This window comes from Vulpes lagopus, chromosome 4 (genome assembly GCF_018345385.1).
Source record: "Vulpes lagopus strain Blue_001 chromosome 4, ASM1834538v1, whole genome shotgun sequence".
NCBI lineage: Eukaryota > Metazoa > Chordata > Mammalia > Carnivora > Canidae > Vulpes > Vulpes lagopus.
In genome coordinates, this window is record NC_054827.1 from 52,763,475 (window position 1) to 52,777,663 (window position 14,189).

The 14,189-nt window shown below is 39.6% G+C and overlaps 1 protein-coding gene across 1 annotated transcript; it reads right to left on the reverse strand.

Annotated features, from left to right (window-relative positions):
- Nucleotides 1-7,675: 7,675 nt before the first annotated feature.
- Nucleotides 7,676-13,009, reverse strand: PRSS37 (serine protease 37). Its single transcript, XM_041751813.1, has 5 exons — nucleotides 12,976-13,009; nucleotides 10,580-10,718; nucleotides 9,089-9,342; nucleotides 8,376-8,512; nucleotides 7,676-7,816 (listed from the first exon to the last, which is right to left on the reverse strand). The coding sequence occupies exons 1-5, from the start codon at nucleotides 13,007-13,009 to the stop codon at nucleotides 7,676-7,678; spliced, it is 705 nt and encodes a 234-aa protein (XP_041607747.1).
- Nucleotides 13,010-14,189: the final 1,180 nt, after the last annotated feature.

Genomic DNA, 14,189 nt, shown 5'->3' on the forward strand with positions numbered 1-14,189 from the left:
AGTGTTCATTTAAGGTTCTAGGTTCTATAATGAGTTTCTGCAGATTCTTACTTGATCCAGGTCACCTGTACATGCTACTGCCCTGGGTTGATGCAGACACTCTAATAAAAACCATTGCATTGGTCTTGTGGTTCAGGAGCCTATGCAGAAAATTGTTCCAGAAATACATATTGTTTAGTTAGGTTTTTGGCCTTCCCAGGTTATTGCTTGGTTCATACCAGCTATATCTGGAGCTAAAAATGTGTCCTGACTTTTTCCTTATTACTTGAGAACTTTTATTTTGTCTTTCTGACTCTTGCCTTGCTTGTACCAGTCCTGCAGACTAGAATCCGTGCCTGGATCTCTGACTTTATGAATAGGTCATCCCCTTGCCACCAAATCCTGACAGATATTAGTTAGAACCAATAGTCCTTTCCACCAAATTTCCTTGATATCATATCCCCTTTGTTTCATAGGAATTCCTTTTTCCATAGTCTACTGCTATGTTTCCCTATGCCTTAACTTCTGGAACCTTTTGCAATTGTCTGTTATGTCCCACAGGTCTGCCTAGTTTCCAGGCTGATGCCCTAATCTCACTCTTCATGCTAGTATTTGACCATCTGGATTACTCTCGTGGATTTTTATCTACCCAGTACTTCCCAATTTTGCTTCATAATATAAAAATGTTAAATGATCTCTTATTTGAAATTGTATTTTGATACTCCAATATTACTTAGATTTATTGCCATATGTTCGATAAAGCTCTGAAAATTTCTTCTTTCCAGACTTAAAATATAATAATTATCTTAATCAAGAATATTTTCTTTACTTCTTTCACTGGGAATTTGCCACTTTACCTACGTTTTTTGTCTTTAATACTTGGAGAATGAACATCCTGTATTAGCTTGTCACTGATTTTGTTCTACTGTGGAAAAAGAGTATGGAACAATAATGAAGATGGTCTTCTTAGACACTTGAGTTTATTCTGTTCACCCATTAAGTGTGAGATATGCATGGATATTTGTATTCCATATTCTCTGATTTTTTTCCCATTCTAGACATAATTCCTCCTTCCTTCTGTCGTTTAGATACTATTTGGATCAGTTGTATGTGAATAATCTTTTTGTCAATTATGAACAATAAATACTACTTTAATATGCATAATTTATAAAACTTAATAAACCAGCCACATTTTCAAAAAAATGTTATATTAAAAATGATAGTCTTTCCCGAATATTAACCAACAATACTGTATCTTAAGCATTTAATATTTTCCCCTGAAAAGATAAACAACAAAAGGCAGATATACTAGGTTTTTCTTTTCTGATCTTTTCTGGCTAGTGTTCTTGACTTCTCTCTGCTGCAAAAGAAGACAAAAGAAGAGGATATTTATGTCGCTGTGGGGGGAAGTGGAATAGTGCAGGAAGCTGCATCATTTCTATTTTCTAAATAGAAAAATATTTTTTTCTCACTAATTGTCTCTTTATCTGCATTGTCTTTCTTTTATTTCTTGGAAGAAAGTCTTCACACTTCTTCAGCCAATTGATCACTTACCTCAATCATGTGTGTGTAAACAGATCTATTCAAATCTTCCTTAGCATCACTGGAACAAATAACTATAAATTTTGAGAGAATGTGGACTGATCCACCTAAATTATGCCAAGATTATTCTCTATTTGACATTAAGCATTTTTTTTGACATTACGTATTTTTAAACCAGTATCTTCATGAATCTTTAAAAGATTACTAAAATAAATGCATAATGCTTTTTTCAGAAGCTCTTCTGCATTGGCTACTTATTATTTTTCATTCGAGCATTCACCTTAGCCAAGGATGTGATGTGACATTGATTAGGATGGATGTTAGTCAGAACATGATTGATATATATAGTTATTCTTTTTTCTTAACATCCACATGCAGTAGAATATTCTAATCAGGAGAAGCAAGGTAGATACTCATCTAAAAATCTTTTTTTTTTTTTTAAACTTTTTTTTTTTTTTAATTTAATTTTTTATTTATTATTTATGATAGTCACAGAGAGAGAGAGAGAGAGGCAGAGACATAGGCAGAGGGAGAAGCAGGCTCCATGCACCGGGAGCCTGATGTGGGATTCGATCCCGGGTCTCCAGGATCGCGCCCCGGGCCAAAGGCAGGCGCCAAACCGCTGCGCCACCCAGGGATCCCTCATCTAAAAATCTTAAAGATTTAATGATTATTTCTGCAATTTGTTGCTAGATTTTATTTTATTTATTTATTTTTTTAATTTTTTTATTTATTTATGATAGTCACAGAGAGAGAGAGAGAGACGCAGAGACACAGGCAGAGGGAGAAGCAGGTTCCATGCACCGGGAGCCTGATGTGGGATTCGATCCCGGGTCTCCAGGATCGCGCCCTGGGCCAAAGGCAGGCGCCAAACCGCTGCGCCACCCAGGGATCCCTGTTGCTAGATTTTAGAATGAGTATTTAAAAAATTCATGTTGGAGTTAATCATCAGTCTGCAAGTTAAATTCTTGGACAAAAATTTATGTCCATGAGGTAATTCTATAACATATGGTTGATAGTCCTGAATTGAAAATATCTTCACTCTTTTTTTTTTTTTTTAATAATATCTTCACTCTTGGTAATAATTTTCTTTTGAATGTATAACTGATAGAAATTTCTATATTCTGAAGATAAATAAATTATGCTCAAATCTATGTCAGAAGCACTAATGGCTAAAATGAAACAGGTTAAAAATCTGTTTTCCTTGATTATGACTTAAATATATTATTTTAAGAAATAATGTATTGTTTATTATAATAGCAATCATAGCACATCCAAGCTGATGTACTAATAGTTCTACAGTTCATTCTTGACTCAACTTTATGTTTCAGGCATTTATCTATAGATTGTTTAAATTTATCTCTGCTAATATGTTATTGGTTCATTAAGAAACATGAAAATCTTTGTAAAAGGAGAATGGATTTTTTAATCCAAAATAGGAGTATTTGGTTTTATTTTTTTATATTTTTTAAAGATATATTTATGTATTTTAGAGAGGGAGGGAGAGAGGGAAAATGGGAGAGAGAGAGAATGCGAGCTCACTGTGCAAGTGGAGGGAGGCACAGAACGAGAGGGAGAGGGTGAGAATCTCAAGCAGACTCTTCACTGAGTGTGGGACCCAACATGGGGCTCAATCTCACCACCCTTGAGATTATGACCTGAACTGAAATAAAGAGTTGGAGACTTAACTGACTAATCCAGCCAGGTGCCCCAACTATTTGGTTTTAAAATGTTGTTTTGGCTTTGGATCCTCATTCAAAGCTATTTACCAAAACACACAAGTTGAAATTATATTGCCAATCACCTATTTATATCATGGTGAAGTTATTCTAGTTATGCTTATATTGGACTTAAATCTATCATTTTCTGGAATGTAGAACTAGAATATTATGAAGTGGTTTCCAGAGAAGTCTTAAATTTAAATAGGAATTGTGAAGACTCACTATATACAGGCCTCAAAGAATTTTTCACTAGGAGCTAAAATCAAGGATCATATGAAAAGCCATAAAACTTCCTATGTTATCTAAATAGTGGCTTTTTGCTGTATGTGAGGAAAGAAGCAAGTTTCAGTATCTAGGAAACATCTGTGTATTTAGAAATGTAGTTATGGAAAAATATAAAGGAAATGGCACAGGTTTTGGAGTCACTGGGACAAGGTTTGTATCCTTTATCTGCTGCTTATTAGCAGTGTGGGCTTGGACAAAATACTAGATATCTTTTTTCAGAAACCTCAAGTAAGTGGGGGAATATAACTTTGAAGAGTTATATGGAAAGAATGCATGTCAAAATGTCTAACACGGTGCTTGATATATAGTAGGTGTTCAAACTATAGTGGCCTATCTTCCTTCACTATTTTTATTAAGTTCATTCAAATGAACAAGGCAGATTTTGTTATGATACTACCAAGATTCAATGTATCTTTCTAGGTTCCAGATGAGGGTTTGACTCTGACAATCTCCATAATGCAAAGAGGAGATTTAAACAAACAAAAGAACAAAAATTGGGTGAACTTCACTGGGCCCTTTTTAAAACTGTATTCTTATTTCGGAGTAAATTTGCCTCTCTGTCCAAGGCAGAATGGAATCTAAAACCCTTTTGGAAAAAAAAATTTAAAAAAAGATAAAAAATAAAACCCTTTTGGGGATGTAGGGGATTGAGATCAGTGAAATAACATGAGTGAAGATCAGCTGGTACCTCCTTCAAGGAGAGAACACAGTACAGCCTTGGATGTAGGAACCAGGAGTGGAGGGAGGAACAAAGAGAAAGGGATCTGTGAGCTGCAACTAACTTGGCACTCAGGGAAATCTTGATGGTTCACAGTCTTGATAATTCATCCTCAGAACCCATGTTGCTGGTAACTGTGCCTGGGAAACTCATTCTAATTAATGGGGTTGAAAAAAATTGGTAGAAAAAACCTACATTGAGGAGTTGATTGAACAGTGATTGATATGCCTTGTCTTTGTCTAAGTCATAGGCAGTGGTCAAAGAGGAAAGACTTTGCCTGGGATACTCTTGCCTTTGTAACACTTGAAGACTTGTCTTCAGCTTGAGGAATTTTTAAAAAAATTTTTTCTTTTAGAGAGAGAGAGTACAAGTAAGCAGGGATAGGGAGGGGTATGGGAGACGGAGAGAAAGACTCAAGCATGCTCCATGCCCAATGCAGAGTCCAGTACAGGGCTTGACTCGGGGCTTGATCCCAGGACCCTGAGATCATTACCCAAGCTGAAATCAAGAGTCAGACACCCTACCAGCTGAGCCACTCAGGAACCCCTTGAGGAATTTTTCTTAATGGATCTGACTTTGTGAAGTTTAAGTCTTGACCAGGTTGCCAACTTAAAAGACAGAGAGCATTGGGCCTTTCTTTACATTTTCTTCTGACATTTCTTTTACTCTTATTTGCATTTCACAGGGTCAAGTGGCAGAAGATGTATTTAGAAATATTTTGGGAGTAGGGTAGTGTTGGTAGGAGATCTCAAGAAGGTTTGGATGCCATTCGGATGAGTTTAGAGTTTATTTTCAGGGAAATTAGCAACCATTGAAGGTTTTTATATCCCATGATAGAAAGTGGTCTTTTTAGAGAATGTGTTTTGAAAGTTGTATTAGTTTTCTATGGTTGCTGTAACAAATTACCACAAATATCTTACATCAATACAAATTTATTATGTTATAGTACCATAGGTCAGAAGTTAGCCCAGTTTCAATGGGCTAAAATCAAGGTTGTCCAGGTTGTGTTTCTTATTGGAGAGAATCCATTCCTATGCCCATTTTGGTTGTTGTCAGAATTCAGTTCCTTGCCACTATAACACTAAAGTTCCCATTTCTTTGCTAGCTGGAAGCTGAGGTTCATTCTCAGTTTCTAGAGACTGCCCACATTTCTTGTCTTGTAACCCCTTCTTCCATCTTCAAAATCTTCAATGGCTGGTCAGGTCCTTCTCGTGTGTATAATTCTCCACTACCTCTTCTGTTGTCACATCTCTCTGGCCAAATATTGTCTTCCTTGTCTACTGTAAAGGGCTCATGTGATTACACAGGTTTCACCCATGTAATCCAAGATAAGCTCTTATCCCAATGTGCATAAACATTATCACAGCTGCAAAGTTACCTTTTTCATGTAAAATAACATATTTATGTGTTCTGGGGATTAGAGTGTGAACATTTTTGAGGAGCCATTATTCTGCCTAACACAAAAGTCTTTAAAGTATAGATTGCATTTAAATTTAGGAAATAGAGGAGATCCCTGGGTGGCTCAGTGATTTAGCACCTGCCTTTGGCCCAGGGCGTGATCCTGGAGTCCTGAGTTGGGCTCCCTTCATGGAGCCTGCTTCTCCCTTTGCCTGTGTCTGCCTCTCTCTGTGTCTCTCATGAGGAAAAAATAAAAATCTTTAAAAAAATTAAAAAAAATAAATTTAGGATATAGAAAATATTGTCCAAGGATAGAGTATGGTTCTTTCTTCAGTCTACATTGGCTAGGAGATTACTCATTTTTGTCCTGTATTCCCTCATGTCTTGGATATCCAGAATTTCTCTATCATTTCCAGATTTGGAATACCTGGAATTTTCAGTTTTCAGGTTCTTTACTAAGTTCTCAACCAAAGGACTTTCTTTACTTTGTTAATCCCGTAATCTGTCGCTAAACCCAGTTTCTGGCCCTTCCTTCATTTCCTCTCAGCCATATCTGCCTCTGGAATCTCCTACTTCCTTGAGATTATACTCTATTTGGATCTAAATGAGTTCACCTTGTTCTGGAGCTGCCAGGCTTCCTGTTGGACTTGATGTGGCGATTGACCCTGTCCTGAGGTTCTGTTTTTTACTTCTTACCCATCTGTTAACTCTTTCCCTGTAGCATGCTGCAGTCAGCTCAGCAGTGAGAGAAAGCATGGCCATTCTTAGGAGAGATTATTGCAGTATCTATGATCTTAGCCACAAGAGAAAGCTTCAAACTCTTTGAATACGAGAAGTAGCAGGAAGATAGAAGCCAAAATCTGTTGTGATGCCATGGACTCCCCTGTAATTTTGGGGCTAAGAGCATGGGATTAAGTACCTGACATTTGGCAGTTCCATTCCATGCTCTGATGTCTGTCAGCTTTAGATAATGTTAAGTACTCTTTAAATTTTTTTTTTTAAAAAGATTTTATTTATTCATGAGACACACAAAGACAGAGAGAGAGGCAGAGACACAGGCAGAGAGAGAAGCAGGCTCCATGCAGGGAGCCTGACATGGGACTTGATCCTGGGTCTCCAGGATCACGCCCTGGGCTGAAGGCAGCACCAAACCCCTGAGCCACCTGGGCTGCCCTCTTTTAAAAAAAATTTAAATTCAATTTGCCAACATATAGTATAAGTCCAGTGCTCATCCCATAAAGTGCCCTCCTCAGTGCCCATCACCCAGCTACCCCATCCTCCCACCCAACCCCCCTTTTGCAACCCTTTGTTTCTCAGAGTTTGGAGTACCTCTCTGATTTTTTTCCCATTCAGTTTTCCTTCTTTCCCTTATAATCCCTTTCACTATTTCTTATATTCCACATATTAGTGAAGCCATATTGACTTATTTCACTCAGCATAATGCCCTCCAGTTCTATCCACATTGAAGCAAGTGGTGGGTATTTGTCTTTTCTGATGGCTGAGTAATATACTGTATATATAGACCACATCTTCTCTATCCATTCATCTGTCGAAGGACATTGTGGCTCCTTCCACAGTTTGGCTATTGTGGACATTGCTGCTATGAATATTGGGGTGCAGGTGTCCCAGTGTTTCACTACAGCAGTATCTTGGGGGTAAATACCCAGAAGTGCAATTGCTGGGTCATAGGGTAGCTCTATTTTTAACTTCTTGAGGAACGTCTCCACTGTTTTCCAGTAAGTACTCTTTTTATTCTCAACTTTCTCATTTGTAAGGTGGGCATGGAAGATAACCTCAAAGGCATTAAAGAAGATAATGTATGTAGCCCTAGTACAGTGTGATAAGTCCTCATTTTATATTTCATTCTTGGTCCTTCATAAAATGATGGAATATGGGCAGAGACACAACCAAGAAAACGTAGGCTACTGGTGTGATACATTTCTACTTGGAAGTTTTATTTTGAGTTTGGGAAAAGTAGTGGCTGGTAGAGTCAATGACAAAGCCAGTGGGATGCAGAGGGAGTAGTAGGATGTCATTTGTCTTTAGTGATACTCTCAATCCAGGGTATATATTTGTGAATATTGGTGTAGATTCCAACATCTCCTCCCATGAAGTGTCCAACCTCAATCCCCTGGAGCTTGTTTTTGCAGATGACAGTAGCGACGGCCACCTCCTACCAGAGATTGTGCAGAGAGAGGAAGAGAGAGATATGATCAGATCTTGTCATAGGAGACCTCTTGTCCCCAATATGGATAAGCTCTGCCTAGAGGTAGCATGATAGGTCATGAAAACAGCACCAGATCAGGAGACAGGAAGCTGAAGTCATTTATCTAGCTTTGCTGTGACTAGCTTTGTTTTGTCTTGAGAAAGTCCGAGAAAAACCTCTCTAGGACTCACATATAAAATGAGTCAAACCTTTTTTATTTGGACTGGTGAAGCTAGTTTCCATTGTGAAAAGTTTGAATTTTTCTAAGCCCATTTTGACTTCCAGCTATAAGAATAAATAATAAATGTAGCAAAGTGGAGGTGCTACATGACATGCTTTAATGAATAAAGACATCTGTAAGGAGGGCACATTACTGAAGGCACAATGGGGGCTTTGCTGCAGCCTTATAAAATTCTCAAAAAATTGTGAGAGGATGAGGGCTTTCTAATTTTTTTTTTTTTATTGTCACGCTTGGTTAACTAGACACATACAAGCAAATGAAAACTGAATATAGAGAAAAGATTACCCCAAAAATTCGGCTGAAGACTTTCACAAATTTAACACATAAGGAGTTCCTGTGGCTTCTCCCTTGTTCGGTTTTCTGGCACTCTTTATCAGACATCACAGGAGCCTCCAGGTTCTGCCTTAAATCAGGATGTCTACCTGAGGGAAGACAATAAAAGAAGCCTTCCTGTTTGCCATTGTTATGGAGTGTCTCCAACCACTACTGTCTCTTTCCACTGGTATCTTGTGTGTATGTCTGAAACAAAAAGGAATGATCTTATGCATGGTTATAAGAGTTAATCCAGAGGATTTAAAAATAGCCTTTACATCTGTTTAAGCAGCAGAGTTTCCTTTCTACTCTGTGTCCAGTCTTGGAGGAATAAGAGGTGACCTGACTCAGATTCTCAGAGATGTCCTCTCCATGCAAAACAAGCCTATATGCAAGGGAGGAGCATAGCCTCTTCCTTGGGAGTTCTGCCTCTGACTGTCAGGGATGGTGTGGCCTCTGTGCAGAGTCAGATGGCCTGGTGGCTCCAGCACCTGAAACCTCAAGGAGGTAGTGGTATGTCAGCACCCTGGGGAGGGAGGAGCTTTGGACTTCTGAATGGATCTCTTTTTGCTAGATCACCCATGGTCTCTGCCCCTTCTCCTCTCCTCTCTTCTCAGCTATGTGGACCTGGTACTCTTCCTCAGCGCTAACTGATGACTCTGATTTACTGTGGGAGGTACACTCACCGTTGTTGTCCTGGCTCCAGTCCAAACCTGAGAGTAGACAGGTGGTGCCTGGACGGACATTGTTGGTGGCAAGGGGTAGAGGCTGGACTTTATTGTTGAGTTTGGCAGGTTTCGCCAGCTTAATGAGCATGAGGTCATCCTGTGGGGAGGTATGGCTAAAGTTCCAGTAGCGGATAATCTGGATGGGGTTAATTGTCTGTTCTGTGCCATCTCTGACTCTGATCCTGAAATTTCCCAGCATCACTTTTAGGTTTCTGGAGGGAGAAGGGGTTGGAAGTAATCACTGTCACTATCACCATCACAATCATCATCGTCATCATCATCATCATCACTGTTGTCAAAGATGATATTGAATGTTACAATGTGTCAGGTAGTACTGTGCCAGTTGCTTTCTTTGGATTACCTCATTGACTGACCACAACTAAACTATGAAGTGGATTCTAATTTTAATCCATTTTACAGGTGAAGTAATGGAGGCACATGTAGTAATTCAACCACGGTCACACAGTAAGTGGTGGAGTCTTTAACCACTGTGTTTTCATGTAGTATCTTTAATGTAGAAGAGAGGAAAATTGTGCATGGCATAGAAATACTGTTTTCCCTCTGCTCTAGCTCCAGCCTATCCAAATGGGCATTTCCATTCTGGTGCAGCTAAGAGAATGGGATGACCTAAGTATTAGAGCTGTTTGCTTCATCAGATCCACTCACAACCCGATTTCATCCTGCTCTCTATCTTTGGAAGGTGATATATGTGGATTAAGTCAATGGATTCTCCTGTTTGCTGGTCTCTGATTAGGTTTTGGTTGATAGCAAGCACTTGGTAGTAATTGGAGGGAGAAAAATGAGGCTGGAGTATTGATCCACCCAGCTCCCTTCCTGCAGGGTTGCTGCACAGTGCTTCCTATCAGGCAGTCCCACCACGCAGTGCTCCCCACCTTCTCTTTCTCTCCCCCGCCCTCCCCCGCTTCCCTGCTCCTCTTCTTGTAACTATTCTCTCTTCTTGCCCCCTTAAGCATAGGGGTAGTAATTATACTTTTCCAATAATAATCCTGGGGTCACTGAACTCTTCTCCTCAGTTTGTCTAATTTGCGTGCACCCTCAGTTACCTGCAGTCCCTTAACTGATATGGCACATTAAGACACATTCATATTTTCAGTAAAGAACTTGAAAAAGCTGCAGGGAGACTGAGGAGGCATGCTCTGGGGGGTAGGTTTCCTCACCAGAAGCACTACTGACATTGGAGCTGGATGATTGCTGTGGGGGTTGGCCTGCACACTGTAGGGTGTTCAGTGGCTGCCTTGGTGTGGCCTCTGGTTGCTAGATAGATGCCAAGAGCACAGCACCCTCCTTAGTGCATTGTAACAAACCCAGAGTATCTTCAGACTTTGCCACATGTCCCCTGGAAGGAAGGTTGCCATCATTTGAGAACCATTGATGTAGAATGAGTCACAGGGGCTTCAGGGTGTGGGCGTGAGGGTCCCTGGCACTCACGGTAAGTAGCAGTGAGCTGGGGCTAGCACCCAGTTGTCTTTGATGAGAACACCCACGCAGGGGTTGAAGTGAGACCTGAGGTATGCCAGATAGGGAGCATGGTCTTCTTTTTGCACAGAGTGAGCATAGAAAACTGTCCCTGAGAAAATAATTAGTATTCTTAATATATAGAACATTCTTAAGAGATAAGACAGGTCTTAAGACAAATAAGACAATCAGCAGTTTCCTAGTTGAAAAGGAATATGAACAATTTTATTTTATTTTTTTGAATATGAACAATTTTAAAGAAGTAATTGGCCAAGAAATGTGAAAATGTTTGACCTTCTTTTTCTAATAAAAATGACATACCATTTTATCTAATATTTATAATAATAATTTTTGCTTTAATGTTGGTAACATTAAAATCTCAGAAACTACAATGAAAAAGACCCTCTTTCACTGAATGTAGGGATGTGAATTGATTCTGTTTGAAAAGCAATTAGAAATAGGAATCAAGAGTGTAAACAGTGCATCACCTGTAGCCTAATAAAGAAATATTCCAAGATAGACAAAGATTATGAATGTGTGCTCAAATTTAAAATGTTAGCATGTGTTGACTGAGAGGTGGGATTATGAACAATTTATTTTTTTTTCTTTTTAATATTTCCAAATTTTTAATATGAAGATTTAGTATATATTTTTTATTTAAATTCAATTAGCCAACATAGTACATCATTAGTTTCAGATATAGAGTTCAGTAATAAATCAATTGCATATAATACCCAGTGCTCATCACATCACATGCCCTCTTTAATGTCCATCACCCAGTTACCTCATCCCCCCCGACCTCCTCTCCAGCAGCCCTCAGTTTGTTTCCCAGAGTTAAGAGTCTCTCATGCTTTGTCTCCCTCTCTGATTGTTTTTTTTTTCCCCATTCAGTTTTCTTCCTTCCCTTATGGTCCCCTGCACTATGTCTTATATTCTGCATATGGATGAAACCTTATGATGATATCTTTCTTTGATTGGCTTATTTCACTTAGTATAATACTCTCTGGTTCCATCCATATCGACATAAATGGTAGGTATTCATCCTTTGTGATGGCTGAGTAATATTTCATTATAATATTTCATTATACACACACACACACACACCATATCTTTATCCATATCTTTATTCATTCATTTGTTGAAAGATATCTCAGATCCTCCACAGTTTGGCTATTGTGGACATTGCTGCTATGAACATTGCAGTGCAGGTGCCCCTTTATTTCACTACCTCTGTATCTTTGGGGTAAATAGCCAGTAGTGCAATTGCTGAGTCATAGGTTAGCTCTGTTTTACCAAATTATCCCATCCTCTACCCCCCTCCCCTCCAGCAACCCTCTAGTTTGTTTCCTAGAGTTAAGAGTCTCTCATTTTAAAAAATGAATTAAGAAAAACACTTGAGAAGAAAAAGAGGAAGGCTGCTTGTAGTGTCAGAAATAAAGTACTATTCTTATCTTGGCTGTCCTTCGTTCTTTCATTAATCCTTCCCAAGCCTTGGCCTATACCTCCCTACACCCTTTTATGTTCACACAGAAATCCCAAGGGAAACAAAGTGGCATATTAATAAGGACAAGAGGCATTAAGCTTGTTCTAAGTGGTTTACATGGATTTATTTAACATTTCACAACATCTCTACAATACAGGTAGTAATATCCCCATCATCTCTATAATACAGATAGTAATATCCTCATGTTCTAAGTGGTTTACATGGATTTATTTAACATTTCACAACATCTCTATAACATCTCTAAAATACAGGTAGTAATATCCCCATTTTAACTAAAGAAACTGAAGCACAGATGGGTTAATTTACTAGTCCAAGCTCACACAGCTAATAGTGATGCAACACAGGCAGTCAGAAAGTGGTGGGAAGTGCCTCACCAGCAAATTATGCCATCAGAAGGAGTTCTTGGAAGTCAGGGGGTGCAGGAAGTAGGGCACTCCCATTTCATCTTGTTTCTACCTTCTTCATTCCCTACATTCTGAGTCTCTTAGTTTTTGAAACACGGGGAATATCAGACTTCAAAATGAGTCCTCTATCCCTCTTACTACACTGGGACTTGCCCTGTGGGTGATGAGGCACACATATGGACTCACCTTGCTCATTGCTGAGCATTCATATGGACTCACCTTGCTCATTGCTGAGCATCCTCCAAGGTGAGTGAGCACCATCACCCACTCCGTAGCTTAGCACTGGAAGGGTGGGCTCAGCCTCCTGAGAGCCTTTGGGTGGGTCCAAGGAGCAGAGATACCTAATTCTGTCCATGACCATTTTTCCTAGGCTCTTCTCCACACACCCCAGTCTGCCTTACTCCAGCCTACACTATTAACCTGTGCCTTATAGGACAGAGTAGTTGGTCATGGATACATACCAGCAAGGACACCCAAATAGAAGATAAATTTCATAGCAATCCAGATCTTTCCTTGGGAGATGCAGAAGATCAGAGTATGGAACTCTCAGGACAGTGTTCTCGTCAGGAACACCTGGTAGAACCAGTGGATATGGTTAGGCATGGGGATATGAAATGGGATTGGAAAGCAGCTCTGGGCATAAACGGGGGCAGAAGAGGACTCCAGGTAGACAGATGAAGGCCCTTTTCCTCCAGGGAAGATGCACTGTGCCTCTCTTGGATCTTTTAGGGAAGGAGAAAAAAAAAAAAAAAGAAAAAGAAAGAAAAGCCTAGTTTCATAGACTTAGACTTGCAGATCCAGGTCCCTCTACTTGCTCTCCCTAAAAGCCCATCTACCCAAATCAGCTGTCTATGGGGAAGTGAGCTCCAGGCTCAGGACTTATCTTCCATATGGAGTTTCTGAGGCCAGGGCTGTGGGGGACAAGATTCACCACCTTAGCTCAGGCGGTGTCCCCAGGTTTACTCTGAACCTCCCCAGTTTTACTCTGAACCCCCTAATACTTATACTTTTGCTTAGCCCCTCCCATCTTTATTACACTTCCTTCATCTTTCCCTGTGATCACTGTTTGTTTCATCACTCAGCCATCATCACCAACTTGGTCTGTTGTCCTGATCACCAGCTTCTTGCAAAGGGCATGTGGAAATGAAAAGCCCTCAGGGAACCTAGTTATTTTGACAGTTGGGGAATGGTCTCTATTCCAGATTATAGAGGCTCTACGGTGTATTACCTAGGACCTACTGGGTATTGGTGACAACTCAGAAGATGGGACCTGTCAGTGCTTTTTACCTAATGAAAAATTTCTTAGTAGTAAACTGCTAGGGTCATCCTCGGATAATTCGGAGCACACTCTTAGAAGAACACTTTCACTAATAGTACTTAACCAAATCCCAGGCCCTGAGCTAAATTCTTTATAGATACTGTCCTTGGTGATTTTGTATGAGGTCAGTCTGGGATGTAAAACTAATTATACTTTGTATCACTCTAGTCCTTCAAAGTCTTCTAAGCCCATAATCTCATTCCAGTGGCACAACAAGCCTGAAAGGTTAGTGGGGCTGGTATCGTTTTTTATCTTGATCTGCAGGTAACAGAACTGAAACAGAATTTATATCAGTGTCTCAAAATCACACAAGATTGCAAAGACTAGAAGTAGAATCTAGGTCTTATCGTTGATACA

Excerpts from the sequence above, each read along its gene's own strand:
- PRSS37 (XM_041751813.1), bottom strand. The coding sequence starts at position 13,009 with ATGAAATTTATCTTCTATTTGGGTGTCCTTGCTG. Across the intron at positions 10,719-12,975 it reads CTATTTGGGTGTCCTTGCTG|GGACAGTTTTCTATGCTCAC; the intron begins GTATGTATCCAT and ends TTATTTTCTCAG. Across the intron at positions 7,817-8,375 it reads TCTTCAGCCGAATTTTTGGG|GAGGTGGCCGTCGCTACTGT; the intron begins GTAATCTTTTCT and ends AATCTCTGGTAG.